The sequence below is a fragment of the Bos mutus genome, chromosome 9, assembly GCF_027580195.1.
Source record: "Bos mutus isolate GX-2022 chromosome 9, NWIPB_WYAK_1.1, whole genome shotgun sequence".
Classification (NCBI taxonomy): Eukaryota; Metazoa; Chordata; class Mammalia; order Artiodactyla; family Bovidae; genus Bos; species Bos mutus.
In genome coordinates, this window is record NC_091625.1 from 38,336,160 (window position 1) to 38,358,036 (window position 21,877).

The window sequence follows — 21,877 nt, forward strand, 5'->3', positions numbered from 1 at the left end:
CTCTGATAATTTGACCAATTAAGGGCTCTTCCTTATCTGGTTTATTTAAGTGTAAGACAATGGGGACTGGCCAGCCCATCAGCTGCTTTTAGGCAGTCAGTAAGATGGAAGACTGAAATAAAGGGGGAAAAAATCTCCTGTTATGCCTGTGGAGAGCTATGATAAAACTACTCTTCCTTACAATGACCTTGTCAAGAAAGGAGCTATCATGGTTTTATCTTCGACCTGGACTTGAACTTCCAAAGGGGGCGGTCATCATGTGATTCCTTCATCGTTCCTGGGGCATACAAGGTTCTGATAAAAGTTTGGGGATGGACTTGGGTATAAACGTTTATAAACACACTCAGGTCAGTTGCCAATCCTCCTGAAATTACTTTGTTCCAAGATGGAACATAAAAAAAAAAAGCCATCTTACTTATCCTAAAACTGGTCCCTCCACCTCACTCTACCTAGAGGGAAGTGTCTTTTCCCCGATTAATATATGCTCAAAGGAAAAAAAAAAAACACACAGGTATATACTATACATGGAATTCAGAGTGAAAAATCACCCACAATCTTATCTCCAAGAACTAAACATGTGTCTATATTCCTGTAAATTTAATTTAGGTAAGTAAGACTAGATGATGGGCTTCCCAGGTGACTGAGATTGTAAAGAACCTGCCCGCAATGCAGGAGACCGGGTTCAATCCCTGGGTCAGGAAGATCCCCTGGAGAAGGAAGTGGCGACCCACTCTAGTATTCTTGCCTGGAGAATTTCATGAACAGGAGCCTGGCAGGCTGCAGACCGTGGGGTTGCAAAGAGCTGGACACGACTGAGTGACTAACACTAAATGTAAGTGAGGAAGCAGAAGAGGCTTGCCAATATAAAAAGAATATGTTGTTACCTAGTTGGCAAATACATTGTCTGTGGTGGCACATTGGAATCAAACTCATATTTTTCTGTTTCCTTTGTCATCCTTGTTCCAGTTTGCTGGTCAAGCAGGGCCAGCTTCTCAGCTCCTGCCCCGTTGGAGCTGTAACCCCAGCTCATTCTCAGCTCCACCTAACACCTGGCAGCTCACTCTGGGCACCAGAGTTTCAGTCAGTTCTTACAGTTTGCCTGACCCACCTTTCATAAGCAACCAAAAATAAACGGCTTTTTTTGTTTCATTTTATTTTGAAGGCTTATAATGCCTGTCTTGTCTTCCCCTATTTGTTTTTAATTCTCCCTCCATTCCCATGTTCAGTTTCAATTTAACCTTGTATTTTACAAACTGATTTTAAGAGACTAAGCCATTTGACAATAAAATACAGAGAGTAGACAAAGTTATGCTACCGTTTAGACATACCAAAAAACTTAAGAGATTTCTTTACAAAAGGATTGGCAATTCTTCAAATGCAGAAAGGTGGCCAAATGAAAAGTGGCTTAACTAACGAAATCCAATATGTATTGATGGTCTTTCAAAGGGCACCCTGCATCTTATCAGAATTTTGGTGCATTGGGGTTTCAGCAGAATCAGCTAGGCAGAGCCCCAGAGGCCAGGCAGCTCCAGTGGGCATGGCAAATTCTCTAGGAAAGCACCTGAGAGAGGCATGAGAAAGGAATTAAGGTGTAGAAATAAAGCAGACAGATGGCTAGTGATGGGAATGCCTGGTCACTGATAACCCATACTTTATCCCAGTTCTAGAGGCTAGGTACAGAGAACCAGGAAGAGGTCATGACTAAGGCCAGTTACCACCTAAAGAACCGGTGCTTCATCATTAGCAGAAAGCATGGAGCCCACTGACCAGAACTAGGGTGGAGAAAATCTGACTTGAAATTCACTACTTGCATGGGGTTCCTTAGATTCTTTTGACTAGAATTGATCTGTTGATTTCATTTATCCACTTAACAAATAAGCATTTTTTGAGTACCACTTATCTGCCTGATACTATTCTAGGATCTGGGTTAAGTGGCCTCCACTGTGTGGACTGAAGGGCTGTAGGGCAGAACACTAGTTGAAAATGACTGTGGATGTGACCAATGTAATGAAATTCAAAGTAAGAGGACCATGGGAGCTTCAGAAATATATGCAGAAACCCCCACTTGCTCAGTAACAATTAAAAAAAAAAGATAAGGAAATTTCAAGGTCTGTGCCAGAATTTCAGGGGAAAAAAAAAAGCTAAATTTGAATGAAAATAGATTTGAAACCACTCAACCACAAAAACATAATTGAAACCTAGAGAGAAAACCATCAAGCTGTTAAGTGTTCATATCTGGCTGGTGGAAATGTGAATGGATTTTTATTTTCTTCTTTTCCCTTTATAGTATACCTGCCCAAGTGTTCTACAACTGTCTGTAATAATTTTATAATGAAAAAGATTGATGTTCAGATTAACTTCTACCTCACCCTAAGCACAATGGAGAAAGGGAAGTAATTCAACATATTTAAGGCTAATGAATTTTTTATTACTCCCAAAGCCTAATTAAAACCTAATTCAGGAAAGCAAAAATTTTACATCTCTAATTTCTGTAGCATCTTTCAAACTCTCCTTTATGTGTGTAAAGCCAAAATCAACCAATCTAAGTCCCTTTAAGACTATACATTTGTAATCGGTAAACCAACACCCTCATTAGGTATCAAAGAGAAAGAAGAAACTGAGTAATAGGGAACTTTTTTTTTTACCCGACTCCAGTACTCTTGCCTGGAAAGTCCCATGGACGGAGGAGCCTGGTAGGCTGCAGTCCATGGGGTCTCGAAGAGTCGGACACGACTGAGCGACTTCACTTTCACTTTTCACTTTCATGCATTGGAGTAGGAAATGGCAACCCACTCCAGTGTTCTTGCCTGGAGAATCCCAGGGACGGGGAAGCCTGGTGGGCTGCTGTCTATGGGGTCACACAGAGTTGGACACGACTGAAGCGACTTGGACTTAGCATAAAATCAGTATCTAAATCGAGAGCATAATTCTTACATTAAAATCTTGACAATTTTCCAATCTGTTGCAAGCTTGGAAAAGCCCACATTTTGCAAATAGTGATTTATTTCCTTGCTAGCTAAAGTTTTGAAATAAAGTCATAAAATTACATGTGCAAAGGATTCTAAGGATGGCTAGCTCAGTGGAGTCCCCTGGTGCTTTGTGCCTCTAGCATAATAATATGATGAGAACCAAGACAGGTAATAAGTTCTCTATATGTTGTTTTTCCTTCTTCCAACCCTGAACATGCCTCTCTTTTCGTATTCCCCACCTCAGTTAATGACAGCACCATTCTGCCAATCCTCCATACTTAGATGTCCTTTGTGCTTCATCAACTTCCTTTTTCTCTTCACCGACGTTTAGCTGAACACCAAATCCTACTAGTTCAACCTAGGAGAGAGCCTCCTCTGTTCTGTACCCTCCTACTGTGTTAATTCATGCCTGCAGCATCCCTCCCTGACGACCAGTACACCTTCCCAACTACTCATGATGCCCTGCTCCAGACTCTCCTTCCGTAATCTGTCTTCCTCACTAGCAATGGAGATATTTTTTATAAACAACTTAATCAAGGCATCCCCCTTTTCTAAAATCCTTCAAGGATTTCTATTCCAGCCTCAGTGAGCTTCTCACTGCCATCTCCCTGGACATATTTTGAGAACCACAAGTCTAGACAGACTACAGTGACTCATGAAGCATCTGACCAGCCACTAACCTGATCCTTTTAGGCTTTCTTTTCACCTTATATTGGTGCTGTGGCCCAGGTGTCTAGAGACTCCATTTCTCACATGAAGGAGACACAGCTGGTGCCCAGATGTCATTCCTGACACCTAATCTGCGATTGATTTCCAGACATAGCTTTCTTAACCATTGGCCAAAGATTCAGAATGCTTTTTTCATTTTTAAGTGAGGTCAGTTTCATTAAAAAATTAAATTTTTAAAAATTTTCCCAACAACAATATACTATTTATTATTGTAATTTTTTAATGATGCTAAAGCTGAAACTCCAGTACTTTGGCCACCTCATGCAAAGAGTTGACTCATTGGAAAAGACTCTGATGCTGGGAGGGATCGGGGGCAGGAGGAGAAGGGGACGACAGAGAATGAGATGGCTGGATGGCATCACTGACTCGATGGACATGAGTCTGAGTGAACTCCAGGAGTTGGTGATGGACAGGGAGGCCTGGCGTGCTGCGATTCATGGGGTCGCAAAGAGTCAGACACAACTGAGCGACTGAACTGAACTGATTGCCATTTTTTTCCTTTCTGGTTTTTCTTTTTTTTTCCTCCTTTCTGGTTTGTAAATGGCAGAACAATGAAGGTAAAGGATATTTGCAGTCTCGGAGTAAAAGATTTAAGAAACATTGTATACTGTCTCGGCTAGATGTTTGTTTTACAGACAGAGAATAGAGACCTAGAAAAGTCAACTGAGTTGTTCAAGTTCAGTCATCTAGAACCGGAAGAGCTAGGGAATTCTCCCTGCTGCCGGCCCTGTCCCTGCCAATATCACAGAATGTACTTCATTTACCTTTTAGGAAATTTCATAGTTAGCTCTTCAAAAGAAGGCAGATGTCTAAAGTCAGTGTTTGCACTCTGAGCACTCAGAGGTCATAGTGATTTGGAGGCTTTTCCCTTGAGGGTAGTTGCTCCCTGTGGCTGCCATGGCAGAAATAGGGCCCTGACAAGGAAGCCAAAGCACCCATGGAGTCGCAAAGAATGGTCTGACATCTTACAACAGTCCTGTTTTCTTCTGCACAGATGGCTTTCATCTGTCCAACAAGGACTCGGACTAGTTTGAGCCCACTCTAGAGTAGCCCTGCCAGATTGCTTATGGCTTGTGCTGCATGCTAGGTCACTTCAGTCATGCCCAGTTCTTTGTGATCCCGTGGACTACAGCCTGCCAGGCTCCTCTGTCCTTGAGATTGTCCCAGCAAGAATACTGGAATGTGTTGCCATGGCCCCCTCCAGAGGGATCTTCCCAACCCAGGGATCGAACCCACGTCTCTTACATTTCCTGCATTGGCAGGCAGGTTCTTTACCACTAGTGCCACCTAGGAAGCCCTGCTTATGACTTAAATTCTGGGTAGTTGGACAGGGCTCATTGGTTTTCCCTGGGATAAGAGACTGCCACCAATTTTGAGCTGGCTCTGGGTGTGGGTTAATTTCCTTTACTTGCTCCAGATACTAATTCACCCTTTCCCAGTTTGGCCTTCCTCTTTCTTTTCAACAAATATTTGCTGAAGATTCACTCAGCATGTGATGCAGTGTTAAGAACAGTGAGGAAAATGTGTTAACATCTTGTTGTCTGCACATCACACTCTATTTTTTCAGTTTCTCATCTGTCAGGTGTCCTGAACTAGCCTCTTAATCCTATTCTGTTAACATAATTCTAATCTGCCGGGGTCCAGCCCCCGTGGATCCAGGGAATTCAAAGCGGGGACGGCGTCGGCGAGGATCAGGAAACAACTGCTTAATTAAACGTTAATTAAGGACATAAAGAGTAATAGAATAAGGATAGCTCAGCAAGAAAATTCAGTGAAGAAAAGAGGCTGAAATAAGGATAGCTCAGTGAGGAAATTCAGTGGAGAAAAGAGGCTGAATAATTCAGCCAGAAGGTGAGAGAAAGAACTACATGGGGAGACCAAGTTTCGGTGAACAAGGCGCGCACTTTATTTTCCAAAGTAGTTTTTATACCTTAAATTATGCATAGAGGATAATGGGGGAAGGGGTAGAGTCATGCAGTAAGCCAGGCTTTCTTGCTGCAGACTTATCATATGCAAAAGTTTAGGTGATTTGCATCATCTTCTGGCCCGGAGGCCTGTTAACATTTTAAGACCCTTTCTTCAGAAAACTTATTTTTCTCTAAAGGTGATAAGTCAAGTGCTACCCTCCAAAAGCATTAGATAAAGTTGCATTCCTACAGAGCAAAGGTGTGGTGGGCTATAACAAGAAAAAGAATTACCTCAAGGGTCCCAGGCTACAAACATTAAAGCTACTATTTACACCAATTATATTAATCAATACACTGCCAGGGACACAGCAGGTAAGGGATATGGAGACTTAGCAGCAAACATTGGCCCAACAAGTGAAAAACCCTTCACCAATACAATTTCTAATCAATCTTTTAACTGCTCAAAGGAATCTGTATTTAGACAGTTTAGAACATCTCATGCCTCTCACAGTTGGGAGGCTCTGAGCAATCATTATGTGGCCTGAAAAACCTATTCAGGCAGGCTAGAGGATTTCCAAAGGAGTTTGCAGATTGAAACACTGTCACACCCAGGAATTATTAACTGGAGCTGTAAGCTAACTCTTGTTTCAGAGAGAGGTAGTGGGGGACAGCCCCCCATAAAGTCAGAGGTGTAGGTGAAAGCACAAAGCAGAAAGTAGGCAGACTCTGGTTTTGGGGGTAGATGCTCGAGAATTTCCAGGGAGACTCCTGAGGCTTGATCCCACCTTTGCGTATGCCAAGCCTCCTTCATGACCTTTGCCATGGGCGGAGCTCACTCCCCAAACTAATCAACAGTCAAAGGTGGCTAATGGCCATGTCTAATGGCTGATCAATTGGCTAAAGACCATTCAACCATGATAGCTGTGGCCCACTGTCTAGTGTGTGGCGCTTGAAGTCCAAACTGTTAGCGAAACAGTATGACACTTTCCAGTGCAGTCATTTTATGACTCTTTTGGGAAAGGAACCTTTTCTCCAACACACTGGAGAAGCAGTATAATACGGGAATTTCCAGCCTAACTTCTAGAGCCAGATTGCCTGAGCTGAAATCTCACTTTTGAGACACACCTACCATCTGTGTAACACTGGGCAATTTGCTTAACCTCCTTGTATCTCTATTCATTTTGTAAAGTGTGAAAAAAATAGAATTATTTTTAGAATTATTATTAAATTATTATTATGAAATTATTCATATTATTATTATGAAATTATTATTATGAAAACTAAATTAGTTAATTCACATAAAATGTTTAGAGCAGGACTTCACTATTATTTTATTTTGAACCTCAACATAGAATGTAGAGACAAAATAAAGAGCTCAAAGTTAAGTTCTCAGTCCCTCCATCTTGCCTTCCCCAAGATTCCTCCACAGAGCCCTGTTTGAAAAAAGTTAACTGTTAAAGTTCTGGTGCATAGGTGTTACCAGGGGAATTGCTCAAACAGTAGGGTGTCTCTTCAGTGGTGTTCTAATTCTAGTAATACAGTTTTTCACTGAAAAGCCTATTCAAACTTTATACACTCTGGTGAATATAAAGATGAAAACATCATCATGCTACTGGCGTTGCCCTGTGTGATCTAGTCTAGTCCAGTTGGAGAAAATACCAGTAGACCTGCATCACTGCCTCTTACAGAGGACTAGTGAGAAATTAATCCACCAGTTCAACAAACAGCTGCTGAGTACCGCTCCATTGAAGCTGATGGCAGTGCAACGCTGAGAGACATGTAGGGGAAGCACTGCTGAGGCTGGGTGTCCCTGCCTGCTCAGTTGCGTCCAACTCTTTGCAGCCCTATGCACTGTAGCCCTTCAGGCTCCTTTGCCCATGGGATTTCCCAGGCAAGAATACTGGAGCAGGTTGCTGTTTCTTACTCCAGGGGATCTTTCCGACCCAGTAATTGAACCCGCGTCTCCTGTGTCTCTTGTATTGGCGGTGGGTTCTTTACCACTTTGCCACCCGAGGCTCGGAGCTGATGATAATGTGTGTAGAGAAGGAGGGAAGGATCAAGGAGGGGTCATCAGGAAGGAATCCTGAAGCTCTCAAAGGCCTGGTGCAGATCTTGAATGATAAACAGGCATTCTAGGCAGAAGAATCAACTGTTGTGAGCTTTTCCTCCAATTATCCCCACCATAAATGGAAGAATCACACAATAAACCAGCTTACTATTTCTCATATATCATTACGCAGATACCAGCCCATTAGCTGAATATTCTTTATCTACCTTCTAGTCCATTTATACTTTACTTGAACACATTTTATTCTTCTGAGCTCATAAATTCTTAAAATGTTCCCCCAGTGTTTATCAGGAGGGGATTTTTTTTTTCATTTCATATTTATTCCTAGTCAGTAAACTGATGCTTCTAGGATATTCAGAGCTTGATCATTCTGATCATCATTCTGAATTGAAATGAATGGCTAATAATCTGCTCTTCACACCAACTCTGAAGAGCGCCCCCAGGCTGCCAGCGCACGCGCAGAAGTGTTCCCCATGGTTCACACACTTTGTAGCATCCACTGGGCCCAGCATAGCTCCTCTGTGCTGACCGGTAAGTATCATTATACACCATCTGTTCTGTCAGGCCCGATATCCCTTTTGCTTGAAATACTGCTTGATTCCCACATTTGCTGTGTATAAAATTTCTTGTGTGCCCTTGTCAATTTTCTTATCTTTTTGTCTCATAGCACTGCCAGCGGAACACAACAGGCGAGCACTGTGAGAAATGTCTAGATGGTTATATTGGAGATGCCATCAGGGGGCCCCCCCGGTTCTGCCAGCCATGCCCCTGCCCCCTGCCTCATGTTGCCAAGTAAGTCTTAAAGGAAATAGCCTTTTCTACTGCTTATCCCCTTTGTTTTTCTTTTCTTTCTTCTCCCTATATAGAGTTCTAGGGTTTTTGTACAATCAAAATTGAGTATCTCCTGTTGTCATGAGATTGGAAAAAGTACAGGAAAGTTTTCTAGCCCGAATCCACTTTCAGGAAAACTTAAACACTTGCAGTATAGGTGATGACTCTGTGCCCTAAATACTGGGGGTGGGTTGCAGGACACATCACAGACACAGTGAAGTTTCCCAAGCTTTATAAGCAAGGCTAGTCTCATTTTTTCTCTGCTATCCCTTAACCTAGAGAGATTGCAAATGGTGATACCAACACAATTATAATTCAGTGTTTTCAGCAGTAGTAGTTTCTTCCAACTCACAGAGCAGACCTTTTCTACATGTGGCAGCTAAGTGGATTTTCAGTTAGAAATAGAGCATAGATAAACAGAATGCTTTAGACCAGTCAGCACATAGAAGATTTCTGAGAAGATGAATTTTCACTTCTGGCTGTGTTTCCTGAATGAGAAGTTAAAGACAATATGCATACATCTTAGTGGAAATAATGGAATTCTTTTCAGGCACATATATGTATAAATCCAGTAGTCAAGTCAGGACTGGCTATTTTATTGGCTTAAAAATGTAGAATGTAATGTAGAATTAAAATGATGTAATGGTATTTAGTTTTCCAACATTTTGCATACTCTGTATCAGGTGCTCTTCTGATTATTTGGATGTAATATTTCCTTGATAGTTGTTGTAAAGATTAAATAATGCATATAAAGTAACTAGAAAAAGTCCTGAATGCCTTACATACACACACACTCTCTCTGTCTCTCTCTGTCTCACACACACACACACACACACACACACACACTCTCTCTCTCTGTCTCTTGTTTTCTTTTTTATTATGGCTTAAGACAGGATATTGAAGATAGTTCCCTGTGCTATTTAATAGGATCTTGGTGTTTATCCACCCTGTATATAATAGTTCGCATCAGCTAACCCCAGACTCCCAACCCGTCCCTCTCCCACCCCTCTCCAGCCACCTGACGACCGCCAGTCTGTCCCTATGTCTGTGAATCAGTTTCTGTCCCATAGCTAAGTTCATTTGTGTCATTTGTTCCATTCCACACATAAGTAATATCATCCCACACACTTTCTTATAAAGAGAAAAGAGATGACAGCCAAGTTTCCCCCTGTTTTCCCCTTTATTGAACACCAGTGTCACCTAACATTTCACCTCATAGCTTGTGATTTGTTCAGAGCCTCTGATGAGTCTGGCAGGCAGTGAAGAAGTCAAAAGCTTTACAGTCCCATCTTTCTTTAGAAACCATTAAACTGCCTTAGCCCTTGCTTTGTAACTTTTCCTGTTCAGTGGTATTAATAACATATACAGAATGGATGGTTCTGAGAGTGGGAGTGGAAAACTCAAACACTGTTCTGTTATTTTTATTCAAGCATGTCCTGATTTATGAGCTCCCTTTGCTTCATCAAGATATATTATTTAATTGTTCATTAATATTCTGCTCTCAAGCATGAGTCTTAACCATATCTGATGGTGTGTTCAATGTGCCGTTCCCTTACCGTGGTGTAGTTATTTTGTTTAATATATTTACCTCCAACTTTCTAATAAGTTTCACTCATTCTCCTACATGAACAAAGTTGTTATATAGCATCATCTGCTCAAAGCAGGTTTATAAGATTAGAGCTGCAGTTTCTTTAGAAATTAACAGATGAATTAGAAAGGTAATCCCAAATTCTTCATTGTGTTGTCTGACTTTTGTACTTTTTTGCACCATACATACAACAGTTACTTATCTAAATTATGTGACATTAATGCTTTGAGATATGAGGCTTCTGGAACCTCATTGGCTGAGAAGTCTTATCTACGTAAAATCAATATTAATCAGGCACTTATTTCGTGCCAATCACGTACTGGTTGTTGGTCACAGTTGTGAATAGAATGGTCAAAAACTCCTGCCTTCCTTAAAATAGATCAGATTACAACAGTATTTTGACGCTTCTAAAGCATATGACCTCTTTATCTATGAGACAGATTATCCAGTGTCTTAGTTCCTCAAGAAGCTCTTTTGAAGATTGTTAATGCTTTTAAATAAAATAAGCAGAAACTTGCCAGTCGGGTAATGAGCTTCATGTCTTAAAAGAGAAAACAGAGGTAGTTCCATAGGCACCAAGAAATACCATTTCCACCCATGTTCTTTCTCTGCTTGTGTGTGTAGATCTGAGTTCAAAAGAGCAATTGAGGGACTTAGGGAATGGATTGTACAGTTAGGTACATATTCACAGATATTCATAGATACAAAAGCTGAAGTTTCTAGAGGACAGATTCGAGATGAAAAAACCTGTTGAAAATTAACACAAAAGCAAAAATATACAAGCTGTAAGTAAAGAACATATGTGAGAGTATGGAGGAATGGGGAAGGGTAGGAGAGATCTGCTTTCTCTGTAGTGGCAACAGTTCTATTTCCTGAATCCCTTCGGGGAGAAAACTGGCTCCAAAAAGCTGGGAGTAGTCTGCAGTCATAGAATAGGACAAATTGGCCTGGATCCTATAAAGTGCTAGTCTTTGATCTGGCCTTATTATTGACTGAGTTAACTAATCTCAAATACTAATCAAATATCGTATAAAATCAGACTCCCCACTGCCTCTTTCAGCTTTTCTTAAAATTCATATTGCTGCTTTCTATAAAAATTAAAGTGCCAGGACTTTTATTTGAGCTTTCAGAAAGGCACCATGTGTGGAATCTCAGTTCTGTTAGAAAGATACACTAGTTGAGCCTACAGACCCAGGATTTGGATCCCCAGTTACAAGAGCCACATCTGAAAGCAAGAAAGTGATGCTTGAGGGAGTTTTGCAAACAAACAGTGCTGAGTCTGTTTTCCTTTAAGTTCCCTGAGGGTTTTTCAAAAGCACGACTCCCTTCCACTTGGAAAGAACACCATGGTTGTTAGTGTGGCCTGAGAAAGGCGCAGTGATTTCATTTCCCTAGCGCCAAACAGACTTTAGCCTAAGCAAAATGTAAACAGTTAATGCTGATGAAAAACCAAAAAAGGAGCTCTCGATGGCCCTACTGCCCCTGCGTCTCCCTCCACCAAGACCAGTGGTCACATAGCTGTTCCCAGGGTGCATTTACACAGAGCTCAGTTATTTATTTGGGGTTTGGCCAAACATCCTCCATGTCTACTAATTGCTCCAAGTAAGGAAAATGTCATCTGTTCGTAACAGTAGGACGTTAGCTCAAAGAAGATAACTCCAGGCAGATATTTCATTCCTTCAGGCCATGGGTGGGCCACTGGGTGGAACATCTTCAAAGAAATATGCATGTTCTGGACGCTTAACTGATGGTGTTTCTTTAAAGAGGCTGAGGAATAAGAACAAGAAAAATAAAGGATAAATGCCAAAGAAATGTAATTCATTGGAGTGTTTTTAACCAAACTGCTAGAGAAAATAAATTGTGTGTACTGCCTTTTACTGAGAAGCACATGTTGTTTTCTGATTGATTTTATAAATGTATTCACACAAAGCAAACATATCCATTTGCTTTCCTCCGAAGACCATTAGGTCTTTGCTGATACATGCAGAAATGTGAGAACAGCAGGTCACGCTCCATGGATTGTACACTACCTAAGCCAAAACTAATTTAAAAGTCTTTAAAATTTTGTATACCATCCTCATAGGGATAGATTCCTGTCAACGTAGAATTTTCAAAATGTATAGAGTAATACTCCATTTCCCTGCCTTGATAATTCAAATATTTATTCTGCTGAAACAATGTTTGTTTGTTTTCTGTTCTGTGTCCTCTACTTTTTATTATCAAAAAAAGAAGAAGAATCAAGAGAGAGGGTTTCATGGACTAGAATCCTTTTACTGTGGGTCCTATTTTTCACTTGAGTACTTGCTTTGTGACTTTGGTCAGTTGAGCCAGTCCCTGCACCCTTTATTCCCAACCTTAAGGTACACATGAAAGAAATTAAAGTTCTGTGGAGATTATAAAGCATAGTTTAGAACTGGCTCATGACGTTGAAGAGTGAAAGAGAGCTAATGCAGGAAAAAAGAGGAAAACTTTTAACGTCACAGAAAGTGACGGAAAAAAGAGAAAGTTATCATATGAATCTAAAATCACAGGTAAAATTTGCTTATTTTATATCCAGCTTTGGAATATGTGGTTTAGACTTGCATTAAATACACACACACACACACACAGATATACGTGATGTTCTACAAATTCCCACTGTTTCAAGTCAAAATAATGAAGTGCCTCTATGGAAAAATAAATGAGGTAGACAGAAATGGTGTCACCAGTGCTGTGTCACTTTCTGTCTGAGCCTGATACTCGAAGCTTTCCTAAAAGGAGGGAGATTTAATTTAAATGAAGCAAGTGATCACACCCATTTGACCTTGAGGGGGACCAACGTAGAGATGATCTAATCAGAATTAAGACAGCCTCTTCAGTGATGTATGGAATTGACTTCTAATATTCTCTTTCAATTCTAGTTTTGCAGAGTCCTGCTATAGGAAAAACGGAGCTGTTCGGTGTATTTGTAAAGAAAACTATGCTGGGCCTAATTGTGAAAGGTAGGCTCCTGAATACCCCTATGCTCTGTGATGGTAAAAGGAAACTTCCTGTTTCCTACATTCCTCAGTTCTGCCGTGCTCTCATTCAATAGGTCTTAAGAAGCAATGACGGATAGCATTTCAGAACCCTTTAGGGGAACTTTCCCAAACCCCATGCCGTAGATACAACTAGAAGAATGCTCCCTAGGGACTTCCCTGGTGGTCCAGTGGATACGAATCTGCCTGCCAACGCAGGGGACCACGGGTTCAGTCCCTGGATGGGGAAGATCCCACGTGCCCCAGAGCAACTAAATCCGTGTGCCACAACTACTGAAACCTGTGCTGTCTAGAGCCTGTGCTCCACAACAGAAGCCACTGCAGTGAGACGCCTGTGCACCACAGCTAGAGAGTAGCCCGAGCAGCAGCAAAGACTCGGTGGAGTCAAAAGTAAGTTAATTAGTTTAAAAAAAAAAAAAGAATGCTCCCTAGGCGTCCATGGCTACATCGCAGGATAAATGGGTAAGGAAAGAGGAAAATGCATGTCTGTATTTTGAAGAGATGGTTTTGGCAACGGTCCTTTCTCTCTCTCTCTCACTGAGAACTAGTAGTACAGTAATTAATGTCCAAAAGAGAGGGAGAAAGAGAGAAAGACTTCTTCAGGCATTCCTTTATTAACTGGTCAGTTAACAGTGATACATTGAAAAAGGCACAAACCTATTATTTAACCTATTTTTTATACCATTTCCTCTCCTGAAAAGTAATTCCATGAATTTGGATTTTCTGAATGCCTTTTTTGGTATTTATACCTAACACTTTTTTAAGTTGCTTTGGGCTTTGCTCAAACAGGAAAGGACTTGGCAAACTAGAGTGCACGGCTTCCCACCAAATGATTTCTGGCAAGATATTTCCCATCCTCCCTCAGCTGCTCACAGGTTTCTAATTTAAAAGGGTTTTCACTAAAAGAGTCTCACAGAGAGGTCTTCTTATTTTTAACACAAATGCCATTAACGTCGGCCTTCCCATGTGTTTAGGCAGCAAAATGAGGCGTGGTGTCCTCAGGACAAGGAAGGAAGGGCCAGAAAGGACCGGTCAGATGTCTAGTTCCATATCCCCACGGCCGTGGGGCGCTCACTTCACACAGCACACTGCCTACTGCCCTGGGTGGGGCTCACAGACTCAGCCTAGGGTTCAAAAGGTAAACCTTAATTACTGTTTCACATCCAAAGAAAACACCCTCCATGTCTCAAAGTGTAGCTCTGGAACTCTTTTGAAAAAGCCAGTGTCTATGGAACGTAGAAAATCTCTATTTTGAGTAGATTGTTATTGTAATTGTTAAATATGCAAAATATGGGTAATTCTTTTGCTAAAGAGTTGTGGGATTTTTCCCCCTTTTTACTGTAAGGGAAGAGGAACATGAAAGCTAAGAGACCATGTGAATGTCATCCTTTAGGGGAACCGCTAGAGATGATCAGACGACCTTCGGCTGATGACTATTGGTGACTTGCTTATTCTGTATTTCTTTATGTGGGGGCCCAGGAACGTGAACCATCCAATTTACTCATTATCTGGCTCCTCAGGGATGTGAGAGGTTGTTCATCAGCCAGGGATGGAGTTTCTCATCAGTGTCTGAGGTTAAACTCAGTTTAGTCTGATAAGGATTGAGCAATATTCCTGGCTAATGGGTGCTGGATGGCTCCTAAGAGGGGAATTAATAGTCTTAGAGTCCTGCTGACCGAACACACATTCCCCCAGAAGTGAAGTAATCTGGTCCCCAAGGGCTCAGTTCTACAGAATCACACAGGGGTGTGGATAGGGTTCTGTCGGCGACAGTGGGGGCCTGGCACAAGACAGCAAGTACCCTCAGACGTGGAGCTGTGGGTAATAAATCCCCCGGCACACGTTGGAGGCTCCTGGAACCTGGCATTAATCAGCACGGCTCAGTGAGATCTGCTGCTTAGCTAGACCTGGATTGATAGGATGGAGGGGAGAGCACCAGTTTGGGAGGTGGAAGTAAAGTGCTGAGATGTAGTGTCAGCCTGGCTGAGTCCATCTCTCAGCTTTGGATTCCTTTGTGATCCCTTTGTGATTCTCCTGGTAAGTTATTTGATCTCTATGTGGCAATTTCCACATCTCTAGAAAGGCAAAAAATGAAAAATACCCACCTCATAAGACTGGTGTGAGGAATACTGTGAAGTTCTTAGTATGGGACTTAATCTATGGGACTTAATAAATGCTCGATAATAATTACTGGTGACAGTGTGAGTCATTGTGCCTGTTGTCCTGTTTCCACCACTGGCATAATGTGTGCTTGGGACCAGTTGGCTTGTTTCCCTAAATCTCAGTTTCCTTAACTAGAAACGGTGCCTTTACTATGATTGTCTCTTATGTCCTCCCTCAGCCTCATAACTACCCCTAGAGGTGCTCATATTTTATCATTTTGCAGGTGAACCAGGATTTGGAAAGTTTGGGCTAAACATTTGTATTCTTCTCCCATTCTGCCTTTCCCAAATGTCTTCCCTAAGAGTCTCCTATTTTAAACGTCGATGATTAATGAGCTAGATGAACTTCTGATGTGGAGGAGAAAAATGGTTAATCTGTTGACTAGATGCTCTTTGACAGGAGGCTACATCTAAAGGGGTGCTGGAAGTAAGCGTCTCTTCCAAGACCTTTCATCTGCTTTAGGGGAGGATCAGTTAGAGCAAATTTCTTCATATTTCCTGTCCATCCTTCCTTACACCCTGCTCTTTTAAAGAGAATGTACTGAGGTCTTTTACATTAAAAATTGACCTGATAATCCAGGGAACTCTTCCTCAAAATAGAAATGACCACGGAAACAGATTGTGGTGGAGTGGAGGTAAGATATGGTCTCTTGTCCTCAATGAAGTCAAAGCTAGGGGAGAAGACAAACCTCAAAAGCATTGATTGCCAGACAGAGAAAAGGAAACGCCAAAGAGAAGGCTAGCAGAGGCTCTTCACAACTGTAGTGGAAGGAAAGATTTCCTTCCCATGGAGGGGCTGGGTCATCTCACAGGAGGTGGCCTCAGCTGCTTGTGATTTCTTTGACTCTGGAACTGAGGGGAGGGGGGTCTCTGTTTTGAGTTTAATCATCAGATTGTTAAGTTTTTCCAGTTAAACGTCATCTAATATGTTTTCAGTTAATTTGTAAACTCAAATCCGCCCACAAGATCTTTTCAAAATATGTAGCTGGTTTGTATGGCTATCTCGTTCGTCCAAACAAGAATGCACTGGGTGTTTCTGCACTTAGAGATCTTTTAATCAAAGGTGGTTTTCAAGTCTGACTTTGTGTATGTATCTCCTGGAAACCTTTGGATTCCTGGGCCCTGCCTAAACCCCCCCGTGCCCCACTGAAAAGAGACCTCTCAGGTGAGGCTGGGGACCCATATTTTGACTCCCCGTTGGGTTCTCACAGCAGTCGTCTCACTGGCTTGTGAACTACTGCTCTGTTTCAACCTTTGATACCACACCCACAAACTATAAAATAGTGCTTCCCAAACTGGGACCCAAGAGCCACAGGTGTCCTCAGAAATATTTGTGGAGGTTCATGGGTTCTCAGCGAGTTTTTTCTTAATTTTGTGTTTTATTTCAGTGATAATCCTGAGGGGAAAAAAGTTCACTGAAACATGTTCTATACATTCTGTAGTACCATGTTATAATAGAGGAGGATCTATCTGCCTCAGAGCTCATGGCTGATGGTGTGTCAGTGAGACATTACAGACAGCTGGAGGTCCAAAGACATGACATTGAGGCAAACTGAGTCATCATACAGCAGAAGATAATAAGAAGAGGTGCCAAGAATACCAAAAGAAGTATACAGAAAAATCTTAATGACCCAGATAACCATGATGGAGTGATCAGTCACCTAGAGCCAGACATCCTGGAATGCAAAGTCAAATGGGCTTTACAAAACATCACTACGAACAAAGCTAGTGGAAGTAATGGAATTCCAATTGAGCTATTTCAAGTCCTAAAAAAAGATGCTCTTAAAGTGCTGCACTCAGTATGCCAGCAAATTTGGAAAACTTAGCAGTGGCCACAGGACTGGAAAAGATCAGTTTTCATTGCAGTCCCAAAAGAAAGGCATGCCAAAGAATGCTCAAACTACCGCACAATTGCACTTATCTCACACGCTAGCAAAGTAATGCTTAAAATTCTCCAAACCAGGCTTCAACAGTATGTGAACCATGAACTTCCACGTGTTCAAGCTGGATTTAGAAAAGGCAGAGGAACCAGAAATCAAATTGCCAACATCCATTGGATCATAGAAAAAGCAAAAGAGTTCCAGAAAACATCTACTTCTTTATTGACTATGCCAAAACCTTTGACTGTGTGGATCACAACAAATTGTGGAAAATTCTTCAAGAGATGGGAATACCAGACCACCTTACCTGCCTCCTGAGAACTCTGTATGCAGGTCAAGAAGCAACAGTTAGAACTGGACATAGGACAGTAGACTGGTTCCAAATCAGGAAAGGAATACGTCAAGGCTATATATATTGTCACCATGTTTATTTAACTTATATGCAGACTACATCAGGCAAAATGCCAGGCTGGATGAAGTACAAGCTGGAATCAGATTGCTGGGAGAAATATCAATAACCTCAGATACACAGATGACATGACCCTGATGGCAGAAAGCAAAGAACTAAAGAGCGTCTTGATGAAAGTAGAAGAGGAGAGTGAAAAAGTTGGCTTAAAACTCAACATTCAGAAAACTAAGATCATGGCATCCAGTCCCATCACTTCATGGCAAATAGATGGGGAGACAATGAAAACAGTGACAGACTTTATTTTGGGGGGCTCCAAAACCACTGCAGATGGTGACTGCTGCCATTTAATTAAAAGACGCTTGCTCCTTGGAAGAAAAGGTATGACCAGCCTGCTGCTGCTGCTGTCACTTCAGTCATGTCCGACTCTGTGCGACCCCATAGACGGCAGCCCACCAGGCTCCCCTGTCCCCGGGATTCTCCAGGCAAGAACACTGGAGTGGGTTGCCATTTCCTTGTCCAATGCATGAAAGTGAAAAGTGAAAGTGAAGTCGCTCAGCCGTGTCTGACTCTTAGCGACCCCATGGACTGCAGCCTACTAGGCTCCTCCATCCATGGGATTTTCCAGGCAAGAGTACTGGAGTGGGGTGCCAGACAGTGTATTAAAAAGCAGAGACATTACTTTGCCAAAAGAGTTCCATATAGTCAAAACTATGGTTTTTCCAGTAGTCATGTATGGATGTGAGAGTTGGACCATAAAGAAGGCTGAGCGCCAAAGAATTGATGCTTTTGAACTGTGGTGTTGGAGAAGACCCTTGAGAGTCCCTTGGACTGCAGGGAGATCAAACCAGTCAATCCTAAAGGAAATCAGTCCTGAATATTCATTGGAAGGACTGATGCTGAAGCTGAAACTCAAATACTTTGGCCACCTGATGCGAAGAACTGACTTATTGGAAAAGACCCTGATGCTGGGAAAGATTGAAGGCGGGAGGAGAAGGGGACGACAGAGAATGAGATAGTTGGATGGCATCACCGACTCGATGGACATGAGTTTGAGCAAGCTTCAGGAGTTGGTGATGGACAGGGAAGCCTGGAAAACTGCAGTCCATGGGGTCACAAAGAGTTGGACACGACTGGGCAACTGAGCTGAACTGAACTGAGTCCTCACACAGCACAGGGCAGATCATGCATGCTGCAGTCCAACAGTCCTCTACCATCTCACATTGCAAATGGTCATTCAGTTGCAACAACATCATCTGTTGCCTGAATTATGCTGCTAATTTTAATTTGATTCATTTTATAGTTTTGTTGTGTTTTATTTGGAAAATTTATTCTGGTTTTTCAAGATATATAAGAGTCATAGACATAAAGAGTTACACTTAGTTTTCTTTTTGAAGTATTTAAGGATGATTTAAGCAAACACTGGAAGAGATAGTCTGTATAAATGTTTTCCTTTTCACAAGGATGCATACAACATACATGTTTGTGCAACACTGGTCTAAAATAGGAAAGACATGAGCCTCTTTAGTACTGTGCAAAATAGCTCAAACATGCTGGTCTTCCCAGTAAGGTCCGAGTTATTTAGCCTACTCTGGGCCCTGCCTATCTCTTCCCAAAGCCCTTTCTCACCTGATAATTTAAACTCCCCATACTGGACCTGCTGCTCTTAACACCAGCTGTAGAGCTGGTGCAACCACATATTGTTGCATTTAGATGATGATCATGGTGATAATGGTAAAAATAATCAGTAATATTTACTAGTGCTTATTGTATGCCAGGTACTGTTGTCAGCACTTTCTTTGCAGGCAATGATACATTTAAACCTCAAAGAAAAATCCTATGAGATACCATTTTCATCCTTATTTACAGAAAAAGAAAGTGAGACACAGAGAGGTTAAGCCATTTGTTCAAAGTCAAACAATTTTTAAAAATCTCTTTGAACTGTGAGCTTCTCAACAGTAGTATCTTATTTATGTCTCTCTTCATTCTTCCCCCATTACAGTATCTAGAATATTGTAGGCACTGAGTTACATTTGTTTCAGTAATGCTTCTTTAAAACTTTTTTTTACTAAAAATCCCAGAACTTTTATTATTCCTTTAAAAAGACTCCATGCAGTGACAAGAGTCAGACATTTCTTGCACCATTTGATACCCTACTTCTCATCCCATGCCTGGAAAATCAAAGACCCAGAATTGAATAGAGGTTGCAGATGTAAGTTATCTTCTGATGCAAATAATTATAAAATGAACAGTCATATGGACAGGAGTTTTGAATCTCATTCTCCTTCAGAGTGACCTTCCCTCTGCTCCTAAGTAGTACATTTTATTTAAAGATGGAGGGGCCTGAGACTCAGATCCTTGAAGAGATTTAATCTAAGGTCACACAATTGACCCTCATTGTTCAATGAAGAGTTTTCAGTTACTCAACATATATGATATCCATGTCTAAGTAGTCCATATTGTCTCTTGTGGCAGCTTTAACGGTGTACCCTCATCCATTCAGCTCTTTGGGGGATTGAGAGACATGCTGAAACCATATGAGGATTTATTAGGTGGCTCTTATTGCTTAAGGATCAGGAAAGAAAAATGGGGCAAATTAAAGTAAATTTAAGGGAATCTGAAAATCTAACAGGAAAGACTAAACATAATATCATCAGAGACCATGATGATGACGGTGACAATGATTTTGATAATGACCTTGAACTTAGAAAAAAATAATGAAAAGGACGAGGAAGCTAACATTTATTGAGGATTATATTATGATTCAGGCTTCCGAGATGGCGCAGTGGTGAAGAGTCTGCCTGCCAGGGCAGGAGACTCAGGTTCAATCCGTGGGTTGGGAAGATCCCCTAGGGTAGGAAATGTATTCTTGCTGGGAATATCCCAGGGACAGAGGAGCCTGGAGGGCTACAACCCATGGGCTCGCAAAGAGTCAGACGCGCCTGAACACACACCATATTATGATTTGGTGAATTAGTCTGATTCTTTATGCAGGCATCATGTTTTTCATGATGTTCTGACATAAGCTGTCAGACCTGTTATCTGTACAAAATTCTTCTCATAAGCCCTACTCTTGGCTGCTCCATTTCTCGATTCTTGCCCTGTGACCTGGAATGGGTTACTTATATTTCCCTAGCTTTAGTTCCCAGTCTTTCGTAGGGAAGTGGAGAGCATTTATCTGGTACCTACTGTGTAACAGATACTTTTTTTCTTTGTTTAATTTAACCCAAATGACTATAGAGCCATGTCCTCCTCAGAAAAGCTTCTGTGCCACCTGGGCTGGGAATTTTGGCACCTTTGATAAAGGCATTCAATGAGGGCTAGAATGTAGCCCTGGGAAGAGAAGCAAAGGAGAAAGAGCAGAGCACAGGGAAAACACTACAAAAACTCCCCAAATAATAGTTTTTCATCAAAAAAAAATTTTTTGACCAAAATGTTTTTTCCAAAAAGCATATCTTTTTTCCCCCCATCTTGCCAAATGATATGATCACTGACTGAAATGACAAAGTTCATATGTCACTGTTTTTTCATTTGCATTGTATATTTATCAGCTCTATTTTCTCTGAGTGAATTAAGTCATTAGTATAACTAGAAATGAAATTACAGAAGCAAATAAAAGTGCATCAGTCCTGGGTACCTGGACTCCAGTGCTGACTCTGAATCCAATTCCTGGTCCTTCTGTATCCTTTGTAATTTACTCTTAGAGGGCAGGAATTAGACATATTAACAGATAGCATTTAATTACTCACCTGTTATATCATTAATGGGTTAATTAGTTGACTCATTAATGCCATACTTGTGGAGTGAAAAGAGTATAAACTTGGGAGTCCCACTCGATGCTTGAGCCATGTAGTGGTGAACCAGTCATCCAGCTTCTTCATCATCTGGTTTCCTCATCTATAAACTTGGAGTCAGAGGGGGCTTAGTACAAAACCTTTATGTTCTCATGCTATAACATCTGTAGGGTAGAAGTTGGGACTGTGACTTCAGAGTTGCCTCTGAGACTGCCACCAAAAGATGTTCTTGAAATTCAAAGTAACTCAAAGTAGGTCTCTACTGTGGTTGAGATTCTGACTTAGAGAAGAGAGAGTTTGGTTTTTCTCTTGTAGAAAACCAGGAGACTGCCTATGGAGATCAAAAACAGTGGAATCAAACAGAGAAAAGAAAGTAACTGGCATCTGGCTTCTGTGAGCTTGGACAAATCCGTTCACTCCCAGACCTCAGGCTCCCAAGTTGCACACTGAGGTGGCAGATCCACATCCCATTTTAGTGAGCCTAAGAATCCTAATATTCTGTTTGGTGGACTGCAGCCCAGGATAG

General features: G+C 41.5%; 1 protein-coding gene across 4 annotated transcripts in view; it reads left to right on the forward strand.

The window, feature by feature from the left end:
• Nucleotides 1-21,877, forward strand: part of LAMA4 (laminin subunit alpha 4) — a 148,164-nt gene that overhangs the window by 43,357 nt on the left and 82,930 nt on the right. For all 4 annotated transcript variants that reach the window (XM_070376403.1, XM_005890204.3, XM_070376404.1 and 1 more), the window contains 2 exons: nt 8,341-8,465; nt 12,993-13,073. In XM_070376403.1, coding sequence (XP_070232504.1) covers nt 8,341-8,465; nt 12,993-13,073 — 206 coding nt within the window. The remainder of the gene's footprint in view (nt 1-8,340; nt 8,466-12,992; nt 13,074-21,877) is intronic.